Source organism: Triplophysa rosa, linkage group LG9, assembly GCF_024868665.1.
Source record: "Triplophysa rosa linkage group LG9, Trosa_1v2, whole genome shotgun sequence".
Classification (NCBI taxonomy): domain Eukaryota; kingdom Metazoa; phylum Chordata; class Actinopteri; order Cypriniformes; family Nemacheilidae; genus Triplophysa; species Triplophysa rosa.
This window is the reverse complement of record NC_079898.1, coordinates 26292731-26310422: the sequence shown is the minus strand read 5'-3', so window position 1 is coordinate 26310422 and position 17692 is coordinate 26292731. Positions and strand designations below refer to the sequence as shown.

Here is a 17692-nt window from a genome sequence, read left to right as displayed (position 1 = left end):
ACACCGTGGTCATTTGACAAGTTAAAGCTTTTATTGATTGCAATTTTAGATCGAAAATGTGAAAAGGACAGTTATTTTGTCAGTTCATTTCAAATGTAATCAAACTGACTGGAGCTACCCGTTTTAATGCACACCTTCCAGCCAATCAGAATTGAGTATTCAAACAGACCGTGGAATAAAAACACTTGTTTTGTTACAGCTACACGGTGTTCCGGAAAGATGTTCGAGAGCTGAATGAAGAGAAGATTCCCAAAGCAGACGCAGCGCTCAAACCAGGTTAGAACGAGTACACACACACACACACACACAATATTGACTTCCATTAATAAGTCATGAAATGCCAGAAATCCTGAAGTGTTTCATATTCATAAAAGGATGTGAAAATAATAGGAGCTTCTGTGATCATGCTGTATTTTTGAATGAGGAGATGATGATGATGATCCTCAAGATGTTCGAGATGTCGTTTTACTGCTCATGATATTCATCTGGTTCATCTCAGCACTGTAGTTATAATGTGCTTTTATACCAGATAAACTCTCAATTAACATTCATCTTTTTAATACTGTTTATTAATAGTTTGTACAACGTGAAACCACGCTTCTGGTATTAAGGGAGTAGTTCACTATAAAATGAAAATGTCACTCGCCCACGTCACACAAGACGTCCGTGTGTTTATTTCTTCTGTCGAAAACAAATTGAGGATTTTGAGGAAATTTCAGTTTGCACATGAACTGACCATTTTAATAAACGATAATCTTTATCGATAAAAAAGACATATAATGTGTATATATATATATATATATATAATGTACAGTATATATAACATAGACATGTCATTCAACATCCAAGACTCCACACTTGTAAACACTGAGTCGGAACGTCCACTTACGTCACTTGTATGAAAGTGAAAACTCTGTGTGTGACAGCGTTAGACGCGGCCTGTGAGTTCCAGCGTGACGGCACTGTGCCCAGCACATGGAGGACAGAAGTGAAGGACGAGAGCTCCAGCAGTGAAGAAGATGCTGAAGAAGAGGAGGAGGAGAGAGAGGAAGAGGAGGGCAGCAGTGAGGAGGAGGAGGTGAGACAATGATCTGCTCACACAGAAACCAACACCTACCGCTTAACCAAATAATCAGCCGCTTCATTTTCTATTCATGTGAGGTGTGAATGTTCTGCTGTCAACTGTAAACAATGGCATGGTTACAAGACATGAGACATTCATTTTTAAAGAAGTAAAACCAAGGTGTTGGAAAGAAATCGAGTTCAGTGCTTTATGTGGCACACGTGTGATCAGATTAGCAGATATTTTTATAGACGCAAACGGTGTACAGGATATAGATCTTTGTGAATGATGGGTAAAACACACATCACAGCCAGACAGAGATGTAGCAACACTCATGACATTGCATTGATAAAACATCACTGATAAATAAATAATTCCCTCTGTGTGTGTGTGTGTGTGTGTGTGTGTGTGTGTGTGTGTGTGTGTGTGTGTGGGAGGAGGTGGAGCCGTTCCCTGAGGAGAGAGAGAACTTCCTACAGCAGCTTTATAAGTTTATGGAGGACAGAGGTGAGATGTTTGCTCTGTAGATCTGCAGTTTGATGCGTCATGAATGTGTTTTGCTGTTAGTTCAGTGTGCACTTTTCCACCATATAGCGCCGAACCGTTCTGAAATGGTAACGGTTATGTTTTCACGTGAGCCTGGTTCGGAACATCACGATTATAAACCATTCTCTGCCACCGAATGTTCAGCACAGATGCCACTGAGGATTTGTCACTCGTCGGTTGACTAGAGACCAGTTTCTCTTTGTAGCCAAAATAGGGCGTTATTAAAATAAGAAAATCAAGTTAACTTAGCTAGTTAACACGAGAAACGAAAACGTTTTTCAAGTCAGATCAGTCTCTTGCGTTACCAAGGCAGCGAGTGACGCGTTTGTGTTTTCATTCTAAAAAGGTTCGTTATCAGCCCTGCGGTGGAAATAAACTATTTATGAAACGTCATAATAATAGATTGCTCAGGACAAACACAATTTAATGAATGCACTTTTTAACCATTACACAATGTTATATACAAGATTGCACGGTTTTCTGTTTTTAATATACATATTTCAAATCTGCAGTCATACACAATAACACAGTATTGACACACAGTGGCACAGACCAACATCTCACTTAAATTCACATGTAATGTATTTGTATAGCAATTATTACAAGACTTGGGTCCGATTCACATTTCGCGTCTAAACCGTGCGGAAAACGCGAGCGGCGCCTCACTCTCTTCAAGTGACTCCGAAAAGTTGAACTACTTCCATCTCGATGCGGTGCTGACGTGCCGGACCGCATGCGCATCGCCCCCTATTTGCGCATGCCTGCCGCGCGTCTACATTTAAAATAACGAATATGCACGTGGAAAAGACACGAAATGTGAATCGGGCAAAAATTGCAAAAAATTAGGGCTGTCAACGTTTTTTTTAGATTAACGCGTTAGAAATATTTAACGCAATTAACGCACCATCCATTTGTTTTGACATCCTTTGTCTGGTGTTAAATGATATAATCACGCTCTTATTCATGTAAAGGCTTTTAAACCACTTAAAGGGGTAGTTCACCCAAAAATAAAAATTTACTCATTTACTCACCCTCTTGTCATTTCAAATCTGTATGACTTTCTTTCTTCCGCAGAACACAAAAGAAGATATTTTGAAAACCGTTGTTAACTGGACCCTATTCACTTGCATTGGTTTTGTGTCCATACAAAAGAAAGTGAATGGGGTCCAGTGCTGTTCGGTGACCAACTTTCTTCAAAATACATTTTGTGTTCTGCGGAAGAAAGAAAGTCATAAATCTTTCAAATGACATGAGGGTGAGTAAATGATGACGGTATTTTCATGTTTGGGGAAACTATCACTTTAAGCGCGATTTGAAACGGTTGCTTTGACGCGTTAGGTATAGATAGACAGCTTCTAGCTGTGGGACGCGGCACAACGCAACGCAGCAGCGGTCCCGTCTGGTGTATACAGTCACGGCCTATAGGCTGCGTCACTGAATCTCTGTCAGAATCTCTCAGTATTAAGTTCTCTTTCATGCTTGAATGAACCAAACCACACAAGATTATGCCAGAAAGCCCGCTTTGTTTAGCATTTTCGTAAGCACAGACTTGTTAAATAAAATCCTAAATGAATGCAAAGAGTTGTGAAAATGGGAAAGGGCGTCAGATCTGCGTAGAGAGACGGCTCGTTCTTAAACCTGCTGCTGTGACTACTGTCACTAATGTTCATCAAAGAACAAAAGAAAAGAGGAAATCAATGTGTTTTGTAGCTTTAATGAGAATTCTTCATTTAATTTAGCATTTAGCATTAAAGACTGTAAAGTGTTTGAGAACTTCATTCAATTTCTGTATGTTTCCTACCTGTTAGACATGATAGCTCTCAATTATACTGTTGAATGGCTATAATTAATGCTAAAATAAATAAAAAGAATCAATTTAATAGAGACATAAGTTGCAGAACTAATATCAGAATGTTGGCTTTTATTCATAAAATGATGTTGTTAAAGAAATCTGTTGTTCCTTCAATAATGTGAAATTATTAGAATGTAAAAGTATATTTGAAAAGCATTAATGTTATGTGCGATTAATCGCAGAAAAAATGTGAGATTAATCAGATTAATTTTTTAAACGAGTGACAAAACACAAAAAAACATATTACAATTCATTGTAAACAGAACTGACTGTGTCCAAGTAAAGGCACAATAAGATAATAAAACCATTTACTAGTGTTTAACTCGTACTAACTAACCCGTGTCATCTCTGGCTCTTCAGGAACTCCTATAAATAAAAGGCCGGTGTTGGGCTACAGGAATCTGGATCTCTTCAAACTCTACAGGCTGGTGCATAAGCTCGGAGGATTTGACAACGTGAGTCTGATTCCCTCCCTGTAGAGTTAAACGCTGCCCAAAATCTAGCTTTCGCTCCTCCGTGTGTTTCAGATCGATAGCGGATCCATCTGGAAGCAGGTGTATCAGGACCTGGGCATCCCCGTGCTCAACTCTGCTGCCGGATACAACGTCAAATGTGCCTACAGAAAGTACGGCTCTCATGAGTTACTCCAGCACTGATGAAACATGTTTGCCGTTGATGAGAGGATTCAGTCTGTTACGTTGTCAAATGTTCTGCAGGTACCTGCATGGATTCGAGGATTACTGCGCCTCCACTGGGATCACATTCCGCATGGATCTGCCGTATAAGACAGGCGAGAAGACCGATGTGAAGACAGAGGAGACCGCCGGCGCCAGTAACAGCGTCTCTTCTGGAGAAGAACTGAAGGTCCACAAAGAGCCAGAGGCCTCCGACACGCGTCATGTGCTCAAGGTAATAAAACCTCATCTCACCGTGTGTTACATGAGGTTTCTGTGAGGATGACCATGTGCTTTTTTCATCAGGAGGAGGAGACGGACGCCGCAGGGCCGTGTGAAGGGAAAGTGGACATCAACCGTGCAAATGAAGATGATGATCATCACGCTGCTGCTGATGAAGAGGAGAATGACGAAGAGCTTCACAAAGAGGGCCTGACAGCAGACGGTCCCGTCGCTGAGGGCGGTGAGGAGGAACCCTGCGACGAATCCGACGACAAAGATCTGTCAGGGTAAGTGGAACCTGATCCAGACGGCTGTGTTTGTGGCTCTTTCTCTGCGACTCGCTCGAGCGTCTAAATGAGATTATCACGAGAGACGGTGAGATGTTACTTCAAAATTGAAGTCATGACGTCGTGTGTAACCACGGAAAGGATTTGAGAGAGGAAGGTGATGGAGGACATACGGGAGATGTTGGACTGAGGAAAAGTTTGAACGTTTACTTCATACATGGCATGGTGTGTCAGCTGCACGGCTCTCTTTGTGCTTGTGGTAACAGGAACTTTTCCTTCAGATCTTGTTGCCATCAGATCATTTTAAAGCTGTAATGACAGCCTACATTTATAAAGCGCTGTCATAAGCTTACTGTTTGTTTAATAGGGATGTAACGATTCAGAGAGCCGGTTGAAAATCCATTATTATATGTGATGATTCAAGTCAGTTGAGGCGTTAAAAGAATCGCAGTACATGTTTTGAACAGCAGGTGGCAACCTTGGTAAACGTGGATATTTACATTAAAAAAATTCTTAATTTCTTAACATTCTTAAAAAAAGTCAAAGTTAGGAAAAGCACGGCTTAGTTTGTTTATATTAAAGAGACTTTTGTATTATTCGCTTTTTATTATATTTTTGGAATTTGTTTTAAAACTGCAATTTAATTTTGTTATTTGACATAAAAGATATTTTTATTTTACAAAGAATTGTGCAGTATTAGAGAAATAATAAAAGGGCAGTTGTTAATTTTTGATTTGCCAATTAAAACTCATTCTGTAAAAAATCGTGAATAAAATTGCATCGTGAGATCAGAATCGTGAATCGTTACATCCCTATTGCTTAATGTTTTTTTATATCTAAGAAGTTACAGATGGCAGCTTTAAATCTCAAGAAATTAAATGAAACAAAAGGTTTTCGAGGGAGTTTCTGGTTTGCGAATGAAAATGATTGACAGGTAACACTTTACAATAAGGGGCTATTTGTTAACAATTAGTAAATGCTTTAGCTAACATGATCTAACAATGACTAACAATACTAATACAGCATTTATTCATTTTAATTCATGTTAATTTCAGCATTTACTATACATTATTCAAATCAAACGTTGTGTCTGTTAACACAGTTAATGGACCATGAACTAACATGAATAACTGCATTGACATGAACTAACATTAACAAGGATTAATGAATGCTGAAAAACTCAATTGTTCATTGTTAGCTAATGCATTTAGTCATGTTAACTAAAAGCAGCGTATTGTAAAGTGTTACCGATTGACACAAAAATGTGTGTAGGCTGATGTTTTCGGCAGAACTCTTTTTTTAATATGTGACGCTGGAGCACAAAACCGGTCTTAAGTAGCACGGGAATGTTTGTGGCAAAAGCCAACAAAACATTACGAGTCAAAAAGTTTTTTCTTTTATGCCAAAAATCATCAGGATATTAGGTAAAGATCATGTTCCATGAAAACATTTTGTGAATTTCCTACTGTAAATATATCAAAACTTGATTTTAGTGAGTGGATGCAGCAAAATCGCTAACAAAAATGGCCGGAAACATGCCTACAAACATCACTCGCTGCTGCCCGCTCTTTGAGAATGACCCTCTCAAGTTTGGTTTCTATGTAAAGCTTAGAACTTCTGCTTTCGGGTTCATCTACAGTACTCTCCACTAGGGCTGTCTCGATTATTCAATAATCGTCTCATTGTTTGAGCTCATCGCGATGGTTTCAGATCATCGCAATTATTGCACATCTCTATAGAAGACACTAGGGGGAGCTGCAGTGCATGAGTATTGCATATTTTAGTGTATATATTGTAACTTAAATATGATCATACTGGTAAAATGTACCAACAATCACTTAAAAAAAACGCATGTACCATAAAAACCTGTAGTACAATTTAATATGATTTAAGCTAATCTCAATGTGAAAACCTGCCCACCAAAATTTCATTAACATAGAAGTAATTTTTTAGAAGAAATTTTATTGTAATCTTGCAAGTGAGAAAAAAACAGACTAGAAGCTTTTCTTTGACTGATAGCATTTTAATGCAGGCTTCAATTCATTCCTGATAAAAAAACTCGTTTTACACATATTTGTTGACTGTATTATTGACATGTGATATATGACCTTAAATATATGATGACCCCATTTTTTAAGAGAAAATAAAACAAAGTCTTCTATTCATAACAATATGGTCGTTTCAAAGCCGAATGTATGAGAATTAAATGTCAAAGCCCTGAAACAGACAATTAATCGTCATAATCACCATGATTTATTAGATAATTAATCGTCAGCCAAATTTCATAATCGTGACAGCCCTACTCTCCACAATATTTAGATTTTTTGCACCCTCAGATTCCAGAGTTTCAAATAGCTATAACTCGGCCAAATCCTAACAAATCCTTTATTGTCCTATCCTAACAAACCAGGCATTAATGAAAAGCTCATTTATTTAGCTTTCAGATGATGTCGATTGACCATTATGACTGGTTTTGTGGTCCAGGGTCACGTGTATCTAACTGCACATTGTCCTATACACATCCAGCGAGTGCTCAGTTTGTGTTTTATATGTTGGTTTCGTATATTTTTAGATGTTTATGTTACTGTTTTTATTCAGTTAAAACAAGTAGAAAGTTTGTTTATTATGTTTTGTATTATTTTGCATTGCAGTTTTTGTTGTGTTGTCACATTTAATTCAGACTGCAAACCCTCAGCTCAGGTATAAAGGGCGATGTATGGTCATGCGTAGAACCTACGCCGTAGGCTGTGCGTAGCCTGACATGCACCTCTCCAAAGATGTAACAACGTGCCAACTCAACGCGGACCGCAAGAGCTGTGATTGGTCTGTTTGAACCCCTCCCTAAAGTCAAACGCGTTTCCGAATGAATTATCGAAGTAAATTATTTGTTCTTCTGTATTTAACGTCTCAGGCTGCAATAAAAATCAGTCCCTGCAGGATTTTGCGATCGCAGAATTTAACGCATAATTTTGAGATTGTCGCAGATTTTGGCCGAAGACGCACCATGTGACGTCATCGCATCGCACATTCTGTCAAAACCTGTTCCTAAAGTCAAGCAGAGATACTTATAGAAGGGTCTGTAACGCTTACAATTTGCTAACAACATCCATTGCCATCTATTTTTAAAAAACTAGCCTCTGCTCTCCTTTCCTTCGTTCTGCTGAGAAAATAAAACAAAGTCTTCTATTCATAACAATATGGTCGTTTCAAAGCCGAATGTATGAGAATTAAATGTCAAAGCCCTGAAACAGACAATTAATCGTCATAATCACCATGATTTATTAGATAATTAATCGTCAGCCAAATTTCATAATCGTGACAGCCCTACTCTCCACAATATTTAGATTTTTTGCACCCTCAGATTCCAGATACACCCTCAGATAGCATTAGCCGCTACGCTTGTTTGGCTAAAAGTTGCAGGTTAGTGGCTTTGAGTCAAGTCAGCCTCAGCGATGTGTGTCACGTTCTTAAACATCACACCTGGAAACAACATAAAGCCATCTGATCTATGAAGAAAGCTGTCGTGTTTATTTCGGTGCCAATGAACATTCTTCACAATCAACTAAACTCTGATTTCTTAAAAGTATGCGAGGTTCGTGGCATAAACTCATAGCCTAAACGTTATCGCAGAGATATTTCCACAACCATAAACATGAAGCGGCATGAAACCAAACGTGATTGGTTGCTTGACCTGTCAGTCAAAATGGCCTTAAAGCACCGTGGCCAAGGTTTCCAGACAGGGGCGATTCTAGGGTTTCAATATTAGGGGGGCTCAGCCTCCAATGAGGATATAAATATATATATATATATAGCCACTCTCTAAGCACCACATACTGTATACATTACTCAAATAAATCATTAAGAAAGAATATGCAGAAAAGCATAAAGACAAGTTATTGTTATTCAAATGAATATCTCATTAATCGGTCAATCTGCAACATTTATAATTCAAAGCCACAAATCCATATAATAAATGTCCCAATCAACTGCTGAGTCATTATTTAGTAGGAATAACTTGATATGTTTCCCTTTCGTTCATTCTGATCAGCACGATTGCTGTCACTCCTGTGCATGAGTGCGTGTTCATCTATCACGTCCACAATATGTTTTAAATTAATAATACAAATACTGAAGCGTCTGAAAAATGACAAAGAGCTTCTAGGTACACTTTAGTTTCATCAGAACTCCGAACAATGAATAACACACACAGGCTGAACTACAGTAAGTCCATCTGTCCGTCGTCTTCCCGGGCCGCTCAAAACTACCGTCAGCTCTCTGTAGCTAGGTGCAGAAAATCAAACAGCACATCATCATGAATGACACGTTTCTGTGCGCTACAACACCATCATGATCGTGTTCTAAAGTATGACGTCATTGGTGTGAAGTGCTTTCATTTCGCTGGAGGAAACATAAACAACTAACGTTACTTAACGAGGGGTGACCGCAGACAAAATGTTTTTACAGTGGATGGGAAAGGGTCTCGTATCGCTCCCGCATCATATTAAGATGCATTTATAACAAAGAACGGCAAAGATGCAGATGTCATGTTAATGCGCACACCTCGTAACGTTACTCTGCTTATGACGTTCACTGCTGTACTGAAGAATGCGCTAAATAACGCAGCCTAACGCCGTTTACATAATAAGAGTTTTAAAGGGGACTATAAAGCGATCTCCAATTCTTGTACAGATTACATTATTACTCACAATATTTTAGGGGGGCTAAGTTAGAATTTTAGGGGGGCTTTAGCTCCACTAAAAAGGGCCTAGCAACGTCACTGTTTCCAGACCTTCAGTATGAGTCTGCTGCATGCCTTGTAATCATAGGAAATGCATAAATAATGTTTTCCAAGGTGGTCGTTTTAAAGAAGAACCCTATTTGCCAATTCAAGTAGTATTTTTAACTTTTCAGTAAAAAACCCCACAAAATTTGAATAAAGCCGCTGCAAAATTAAGCATTTTTGGCCGCAGAAATCCCCGCAAAATCCTGTGGGGACTGAAAAGTGACTGTTTACTTGCTGCTATCACTGCTAATGCTTCTCAGACAGCTTGCACAACGAGCTGCTTCTTCTTCGGCTCTTGTCTCGGTTACACAAGCAACACGCGCGTGGACACTGACGCCTAGTGGTCATTGCTTGTCGACGCGGACACTGACGCACAAGTATAGTAAATGAAAACCGGTGCGTAGGTACTATGCTCGACCATAACTTGCTCTTAACACACATGGCTGCAGAATGAAGTCACTTTATTTTGTGTGTAAACCTGCTGATTCAGTTCAGATTCAGTCTGTGAGTTGATTCAGTGCATGTGTGAACTCCGAGACTGCATGTAGACTGAAGCTTGTGGTGTTTCTCTCTCTCTCTCTCTCTCTCTCTCTCTCTCTCTCTCTCTCTCTCTCTCTCTCTCTCTCTCTCTCTCTCTCTCTCTCTCTCTCTCTCTCTCTCTCTCTCTCTCTCTCTGTCTCTCTCTCTCTCTCTCTCTCTCTCTCTCTCTCTCTCTCTCTCTCTCTCTCTCTCTCCCTCTCTCTCTCTCTCTCTCTCTCTCTCTCTCTCTCTCTCTCTCTCTCTCTCTCTCTCTCTCTCTCTCTCTCTCTCTCTCTCTCTCTCTCTCTCTCTCTCTCTCTCTCTCTCTCTCTCTCTCTCTCTCTCTCTCTCTCTCTCTCTCTCTCTCTCTCTCTTTCAGTCCTGTGTTTCATAATCAGGCGTGATGTTAGTTGTGTAGTTGTTCAGAGTTGTGTTCTGGCACTTGAGTGCTTTGCTTCCAGAAATCTTTCCTGAAGTGTCTTTTGTTCTGCTCTGGCTTTGTTCGTGAGTTGATTTGTGGACGATGTCACACATTTGCTGAAGCGGCCGAACGCTGTACTTATTATTCACGCTACGGTTTTGGCACAAAAGAAAAATGATGTTTTATTTGAGATGTGAGTTTGCAGTCTGAATTAAATGTGATGTGGACGACTGTACGCTGTCAGATAATACAATCACAGTAAATGCACGACATGCGATGACCTCATTTGCCATCGCAGTACTCCTGCTGCCGGAAACAGATGCATTATGTATCTGTGCCGAAGAGGTGTTCAGTAAATTACCACAAGTGCCTTTAGTTTGCTCGCTAATGTTTTTACATAATTCTTTCACATATATTTGTGTTTGTTTTTGTTAAGCTGCTTTGCATCTTTGCTTATCGCTCATGTAGAAATTGCTCAGAAGTGAACCAGGGTCCTGCCTAACCTCACCTCAGCTCACTGTATCTGCACTAGTCTAGAAATAAATCTGCTGCTCACTAACCAGACAAGATGAGAAATGAAGTGTAGTTAAGTTTAGTGTGTGTTTGTGACTTGCCCCGACCTGCTAATGTGATCCTGCTGAACTATCAACCTTCACACACAAAAGCATTCCGATTTTCACACACTTTTATAAGGTTTTAAAGTCCCCGTGAACCGGAAGATGCGATCGTTTTTACTTCCGTGTTTTGACGCATTTCCGAGTGAAATGGAATTTCGAGTGAGAAAAATAGTGGGCGTGGCTTTTGGCTTTCTCTGCGATTTGATTGGATGTGTAAAAACTGGCAACTGGAACTGGCAGCAGACTGACAGTTGAAGGGGAGGAGTTAACGGATGCTCCGCCCAAGCCGTCTAACTTACGTCATTTGAGATGGATAGTCATTTCAGGAAGGAACACGAAATCTAAAAAGAGAATGACCCACATTGATAAACTATTTACTATAAACGCTGCAATATTTCATGAAAAAATGGGCATCGTCATTTTTAATTTCACTGGGACTTTAAAAGGTTAGTTCAGCAAGACATGAAAATTGAAAATTGTCTTCGTTAATCGCCATCATTTTCCTTCCAAACCTATAAGATGACTTCAACGGCAAAACAAAATGTGATTCAGAAAGCTAAATTTGTCATAAGAATAACTCTTGACGATCAGTGAAGTTTCTCATTCGTTTCACATGAAGTGTTTTAAAGTGTTTTAATGATGGGTTTGGAAGGAAGTGAAGATGAGTAAACCATGACAAGGTTTTCATTTTTATGTCAATTATTCCCTGAAGCAGAATCTGGCGGCGGTTTTAGACTCGTTTACATCTAGTTTAGATTTAGACAGTCGGCTGATGACCCCGTAATGTCTTCCTCGTCCCACCAGGAGGATTGTTAGAACGCTCTGACAGGGAAAGAGGAGGATAATGAGCTTGGCGGGTGTTTTTTGGGGCGGTTATAAAGTCTAGGGTCAGAACACAGGAGGAACTGAATTGTCTTTCTTGCAGGGATGTCAGCAGTCAGGAATGGGAGGAAGGGGAAGAATTTGAGTGTTACCCTCCTGGGATGAAGGTGCAGGTGAGATATGGGCGAGGCCGAAATCTGAAGACGTACGAGGCCACTGTGAAAGATGCAGACCTGGAGGGGGGACAGGTGCTCTACCTGGTGCACTACTGTGGCTGGAACATCAGGTAAGGCAGGACCCTGGGAAGTCATATGACATCACGTTTAACAAAACCTGTCGCTTCTCTCGTGTGCCGTGGTTTGTTCTGGACGGTCTCGGACGGTCTGGCTGATGTCGAAAGTCAACCACAGTTCAGGGACGTGTGAATTGATGCCACAATAATAGAATTCATTCATTTACATGAAGAAAATAACCATCATCGTACAGCTTCATATCGTTGTGTTCGTTTCACGTTCAAACGCAGGCTTCTTTAAAGAGGTGGACGGGCTTTTTGTGTATATTTTGTGGGTGACAGAGAGTCAGGTGTTTGTTTGTTTTATTACGTGAATAAAGGAATGATTTCTATCACACTTGACCGTACACTGGCATTATTTTGTTAGTGAGTTTTTGCCGATAATAAGGAGTTCTGACACACATCAGAAGTGAATTAAACAGAGATGCTGGATTTGTGTCAGGTGTATTTGCGTTGAGATTGTATTTTGTGACGTTCTGTGTGATGGATGGAGGTTTACAGGAAATCTGTGTTGCTTGCTTGGATTGTTGTGGAAGTTGTTGTGAAGTGAGTCTGGATCGACGTGAGAAGTTGTCCGAACGTGTCTGTCGTACTCTTCTATACAATGGATTCAGAATAAGATTAAAGGGATACGTCACCCAAAAATGAAAGTTCTGTCATCATTTACTCGCCTTCGAGTTGTATCAAATGTGTATAAATGTCTTTGTCCTGATGAACACAGAGAAAGATATTTGGAAGAATGCTTATAACCAGACAGATTGACTCCCATAGTAGGAAAATAAACAATGGTAGTCAAAAGTGTCCCAGAACTGTTTGTTCTGTTGAACACAAAAGACAAAGTAATTTTCCTACTATGGGGGCGAGATCTGTCTGGTTACAAGCATTCTTCCAAATATCTTTCTCTGTGTTCATCAGAACAAAGACATTTATACACATTTGGAACAACTCGAAGGCGAGGAAATGATGACAGCATTTTCATTTTTGGGTGAACTGTCCCTTTAAGTGATTTTTCTAGATCTTTTTTCCAGAAAAACGTTTTGGTTGTTTTAAGGTTTCAATTCTTAAGATTTTGTCATTCTTGTAGATTCTGTACCAAAGCAGATGTGTTGATGCTAGAAATGATGAAATCACTCCTTGAAGGTTGAAATCTGTCACGAAAATGTCCAGGTCATAATCCACCATGAAATAAAAAAGAAACATGAAATTAAATTCAAGACAACGTCAGAAACACATTTTTTTTTCAAATGAAAAACATTTATATTGATATTTTATATTTTTTACTGTAAAAGGTATATTTTTTTGATTTATGGCAATGACAGTCAAGGTCAAGATCAGAATTGTTTGATTGTTTGATTTGGAATGATGTTGTGAAGTGTTGAACGGTCTTTTTATCTCATGTAACAGATATGATGAATGGATCCGAGCCGACAAGATTATCAGACCAGCTACTAAGAACGTCTCTAAAATAAAACATCGCAAAAAAATAAAGGTACGCTGCGACATCATCAGGCACTTATTCTGACCTTAAGATTTGTTGTGAAAGCTGTGTTTAAATGCAGACGTTTCTTCATCATGACAGAATAAATCCGAGCGAGAGCGAATAGAGAGACTGACAGACAGAGATGATCTTCCTCCATCAAAGAATCGTGTCGGTCGATTGTCCAAAGCAAACACCGGCAGTGATGTTTTCTCCAAGCTGGAGGAGTGTGAGGATAATGAAAACCAGCAGACGCCCGACAAGACAACAGAGATCACGTCCATCCTCAACGGACTCCCGGGTACCTCAACATTCACATTACATCATCATTATTCTGTTTTTATGGAGATTTATTGGTCATCAGGTGTGTTGGGATGTAGTCTAGCGGTGCAGCAGAATGAATGTTTGTTGTTGGTGTTTACTGTAGCGTCTGAGAGCTCGACAGACGACAGTGAACGAGAAGAGGATGGTGAAGCCGATCACGATGAAGAGCAACGCGGTGGACGATCAAGCCTTCGGAAAGGAGTTCGTCTGGAGCCGCCGCGTGCACCACAGCAGTGGAAGAGCGGCGGTCCGTCAGAGGGATTTAAAACGCCGGCAGGTGTGGACAACACCCATGAACTGACCGTCCGCGACTGCCCGGAACCAGCCAAGAGGAAGGCACAGTTTGAGTCGGAGGTGACCAAAAAGAAAAAAGCAGAAGCTCTAGGAGAGCGCACCTTGAAAAGCCAAACGAAGGGCAAGAGCAGAGGATCCAGGGCGAGCGACTGGCTACCCGGCAGTTCACCCAAAAAACTGGAAGAGCGAGGAGCCGGAGAAGATGGAGGTCCTCAGACGTGTAGCAGCTCTGAAGACGAAGCCGATCCTTCAACAGACGCTCGGGCCAAAGAAGAGCCCAGAGGACATTCCAAAACCAAAACCTCCTCGTCCAAGAAGTACAACGGCCTCAAGGAGAAGAATAAAGCCGGGTGTTCAGGATTCTGGGACGTCCCGGAGAAAAGAGCCAAAATGTCGGCTGGGACGGAGGAGAGGGCGCCCAGCTGTCGGACCAAAGGCCAGAAGGACGTTTGGTCCAGTATTCAGGTTCAGTGGCCCAAGAAGACTCTGAAGGATCTGTTTTCAGACTCGGACACCGAGGCGGCTAACTCTCCTCCCCCTGCGGTGACCGCCCCGAATGAGCCGTGCACGGAGCCCGCAGGGGACGACGAGAACGGTGAGGAACAGCAGGAGACGATCCCAGGAGAGCATCCCGGTAGCGGCACCAACTCTGTGCTCAACACGCCGCCCACTACACCCGAGTCTCCAGCTGTGGGCGAGGGTCCCGCGGAGGTCCTGGCTGAGGTCCGGCCGTCCTTGCCGCCTGCCAGCCCTCAGCCGGGACCTCTGGTTGAGGAGAGGACGGGGGGACGCAGCGAGTCGGACAGCAGCACGGTGGAGGTGGAGAGTTTGGCTGGAGAGATCCAGGAGATGCATCAAGAAGAGGGGGAGGCGGGTTCTCCCTCCAAAGCTTTTGATGGCAATCTGTCCTGCAACAGTAACAGCAACTGTAGTGTGAGTCTGAGTCACAGCAGTCTGCAGGAGAGCGATCAGAAAGCCAAAGGTAAATGCAACATCATCTCAGAGAGAATTTGAAGACATTGTAGTGATGCGAAGACTTGGGTTTGAAACACTAGATAGCACCATGATGTTGACTTTTAAGTCACGGATCTTCAAAGAGAAGACCTTTAATGTAGTGAAGATTTAATGCGTTTCAATCGGCCTCTGTAGACTGTGTGTGATTCCTTTAAAACTCAACATAAATGTTTCAAACCTTATTTACGTCAAAACTGCTGCATTCTGTATTTAATTGACTATTTAGCATTAAAGACTGTATTTGTGTTTGAGAACTTCATTCAATTTATGTACATTTCCTACCTATTACACACGATAGCTCTCAACTATACTTTTGAATGGCTATAATTAATGTTAAAATAAATAAAAAGAATCAATTTAATAGAGACATCAGTACCAGTACTAATATCAGAATGCTAGCTTTTATTCATAAAATGATGCTGTTAAAGAAATCTGTTGTTTCTGCATTAATTTGAAGATTAAATGTGAAATTATTAGATGTAAAAGTATATTTTAAAACATTAATGTTATACAGAGAAAATCTCATGATCAGCGGACTGCAAGAAAGTTCCTACAGTTATTTCCCCCTAATTCTTACTTCAAGGGATTCATGTACTGAACATTCAGAATGACCTTGAATGATTTATTTCTCTGGTTTCTGTCACAGCGTCGTCCGCTCAGAAGCGTCACAGGGATTCTCAAGGGGGCGGAGCTTCAAAGAAACACAAACGGAGTCATAAGAGCATGAACTTACATCCCAAGAAGAACCGCAAAGCAGGTAAGAGAACAAAGGTCTGCTGGAAGAGTTTGTGTGCTTTAGAGAGAGCACTCTTTCAACTCTTGAGGATCTGTTTCTTGAGTTACAATCAGAAGTGAATCATTCAGCTGCTAAATGAGTTGAGTCAGTAATCGATTCACTTCACGATGAACTGTGATGATGTTGTGTGGTCTCCAGTCATCTGTCACGTCTCCATTAATCATCTCATTACAGTTCAATGACAAACACTTTCTGCAGTTTGATATGAACACGCATCAGAATATCTACTAGCTCTGACCTTTGTGTCGTGTTGATTCACTTTAGTCCAGATTCATATGCAGATGAATTTTGAATAAATATTGTGAATTGTAACATATTTCAGAAAGTCAACTAGTGTTATTTTTTGACTAAAGACAAGTGCTGGATAATCAAAACAACATAAATCACATGTAAACAACAGATTGGTTGGAGTTCTGTCGTAGAAAGAAACCACACAAACCTCTCTCTCTCTCTCTCTCTCTCTCTCTCTCTCTCTCTCTCTCTTCTCTCTGTCTCTCACTCTCTCTCTCTCACTCTCTCTCTCACTCTCTCTCACTCTGTCTCTCTCACTCTCTCTCACTCTGTCTCTCTCTCTCACTCTGTCTCTCTCTCACTCTCTCTCTCTCTCACTCTCTCTCACTCTGTCTCTCTCTCACTCTCTCTCACTCTGTCTCTCTCTCACTCTCTCTCTCTCTCACTCTCTCTCACTCTGTCTCTCTCTCACTCTCTCTCACTCTGTCTCTCTCTCACTCTCTCTCTCTCTCACTCTCTCTCACTCTGTCTCTCTCTCACTCTCTCTCACTCTGTCTCTCTCTCACTCTCTCTCACTCTCTCTCTCTCTCTCTGTGTCATTCATCTATCCTCTCCTCGTCTTCTCTCTTACATCTCTCTCTCTCTCTTCTCTCTCTCTCTGCTCTCCCCCTCTTCTTCCCTCTTCTCCTCTCCCTCCTCTTTCTCCTGTCTCTTCCTTCTCGTCTCTCTTCGTCTCTCTCTGTTCTCTCTCTCTCTTTCTTCTCTTTCCTTTTTGCTCCTACTACTACTCATCTCTCCTCCTCCTCTCCCGTCTTCTCGTTTACTCTCTTTTCTCTCTTCTCTTCTATTACTCTCATTCCCTCTCAGAAACTTTTTCGTTTCTCTATCGTTTCTTCCGTATACAATCTCTCACTCTCATTCTCTCGTCCCTCCGCTCTCTGTCTTCCTAGTGTACTCATCTCGTCTTCTCCTCTCGTTCCTCTTTCTTCTCTTCTCTCTGTTCTCTCTCTTCTCTCGTTCTCTCTCTCTCCTCTCTTTCTCCTGCTCTCGTTCTCTCTCCTCTCGTTCCCTCTCCTCTCGTTCCCTCTCCTCTCGTTCTCTCTCCTCTCGTTCCCTCTCCTCTTGTTCCCTCTCCTCTCGTTCTCTATCCTCTTGTTCTCTCTCCTCTCGTTCCCTCTCCTCTCGTACTCTCTCCTCTCTCTCTCTCCTCTCGTTCTCTTTCACCTCTCGTTCTCTCTCCTCTTGTTCTCTCTCCTCTCGTTCTCTCTCCTCTCTCTCTCTCTTCTCGTTCTCTCTCCTCTCGTTCCCTCTCTCCTCTCGTTCTCTCTCTCCTCTTGTTCCCTCTCCTCTCGATCTCTCTCTCCTCCTCTTTCTCTCCTCTCGTTCTCTCTCTCTCTCTCTCTCTCTCTCTCTCGTCTCATCTGCTCTCTCTCACTCTCTCTTGCTCTCCCTCACTCT

At 41.3% G+C, this 17692-nt stretch overlaps 1 protein-coding gene across 3 annotated transcripts in view; it reads left to right on the top strand.

The window, feature by feature from the left end:
- The window catches only part of arid4b (AT-rich interaction domain 4B), a 53485-nt gene that overhangs the window by 29506 nt on the left and 6287 nt on the right, over nucleotides 1-17692 (top strand). The window contains exons 10-21 of one of the 3 annotated variants that reach the window (XM_057342942.1): nucleotides 200-276; nucleotides 927-1078; nucleotides 1504-1570; nucleotides 3822-3916; nucleotides 3989-4086; nucleotides 4178-4370; nucleotides 4442-4644; nucleotides 11910-12092; nucleotides 13503-13587; nucleotides 13678-13876; nucleotides 14003-15175; nucleotides 15854-15964. In XM_057342942.1, coding sequence (XP_057198925.1) covers nucleotides 200-276; nucleotides 927-1078; nucleotides 1504-1570; nucleotides 3822-3916; nucleotides 3989-4086; nucleotides 4178-4370; nucleotides 4442-4644; nucleotides 11910-12092; nucleotides 13503-13587; nucleotides 13678-13876; nucleotides 14003-15175; nucleotides 15854-15964 — 2636 coding nt within the window. Of the gene's footprint in view, nucleotides 1-199; nucleotides 277-926; nucleotides 1079-1500; nucleotides 1571-3821; nucleotides 3917-3988; nucleotides 4087-4177; nucleotides 4371-4441; nucleotides 4645-11909; nucleotides 12093-13502; nucleotides 13588-13677; nucleotides 13877-14002; nucleotides 15176-15853; nucleotides 15965-17692 lie in introns of all 3 variants that reach the window. The other 2 variants (XM_057342941.1, XM_057342943.1) reach the window with 2 other exon arrangements.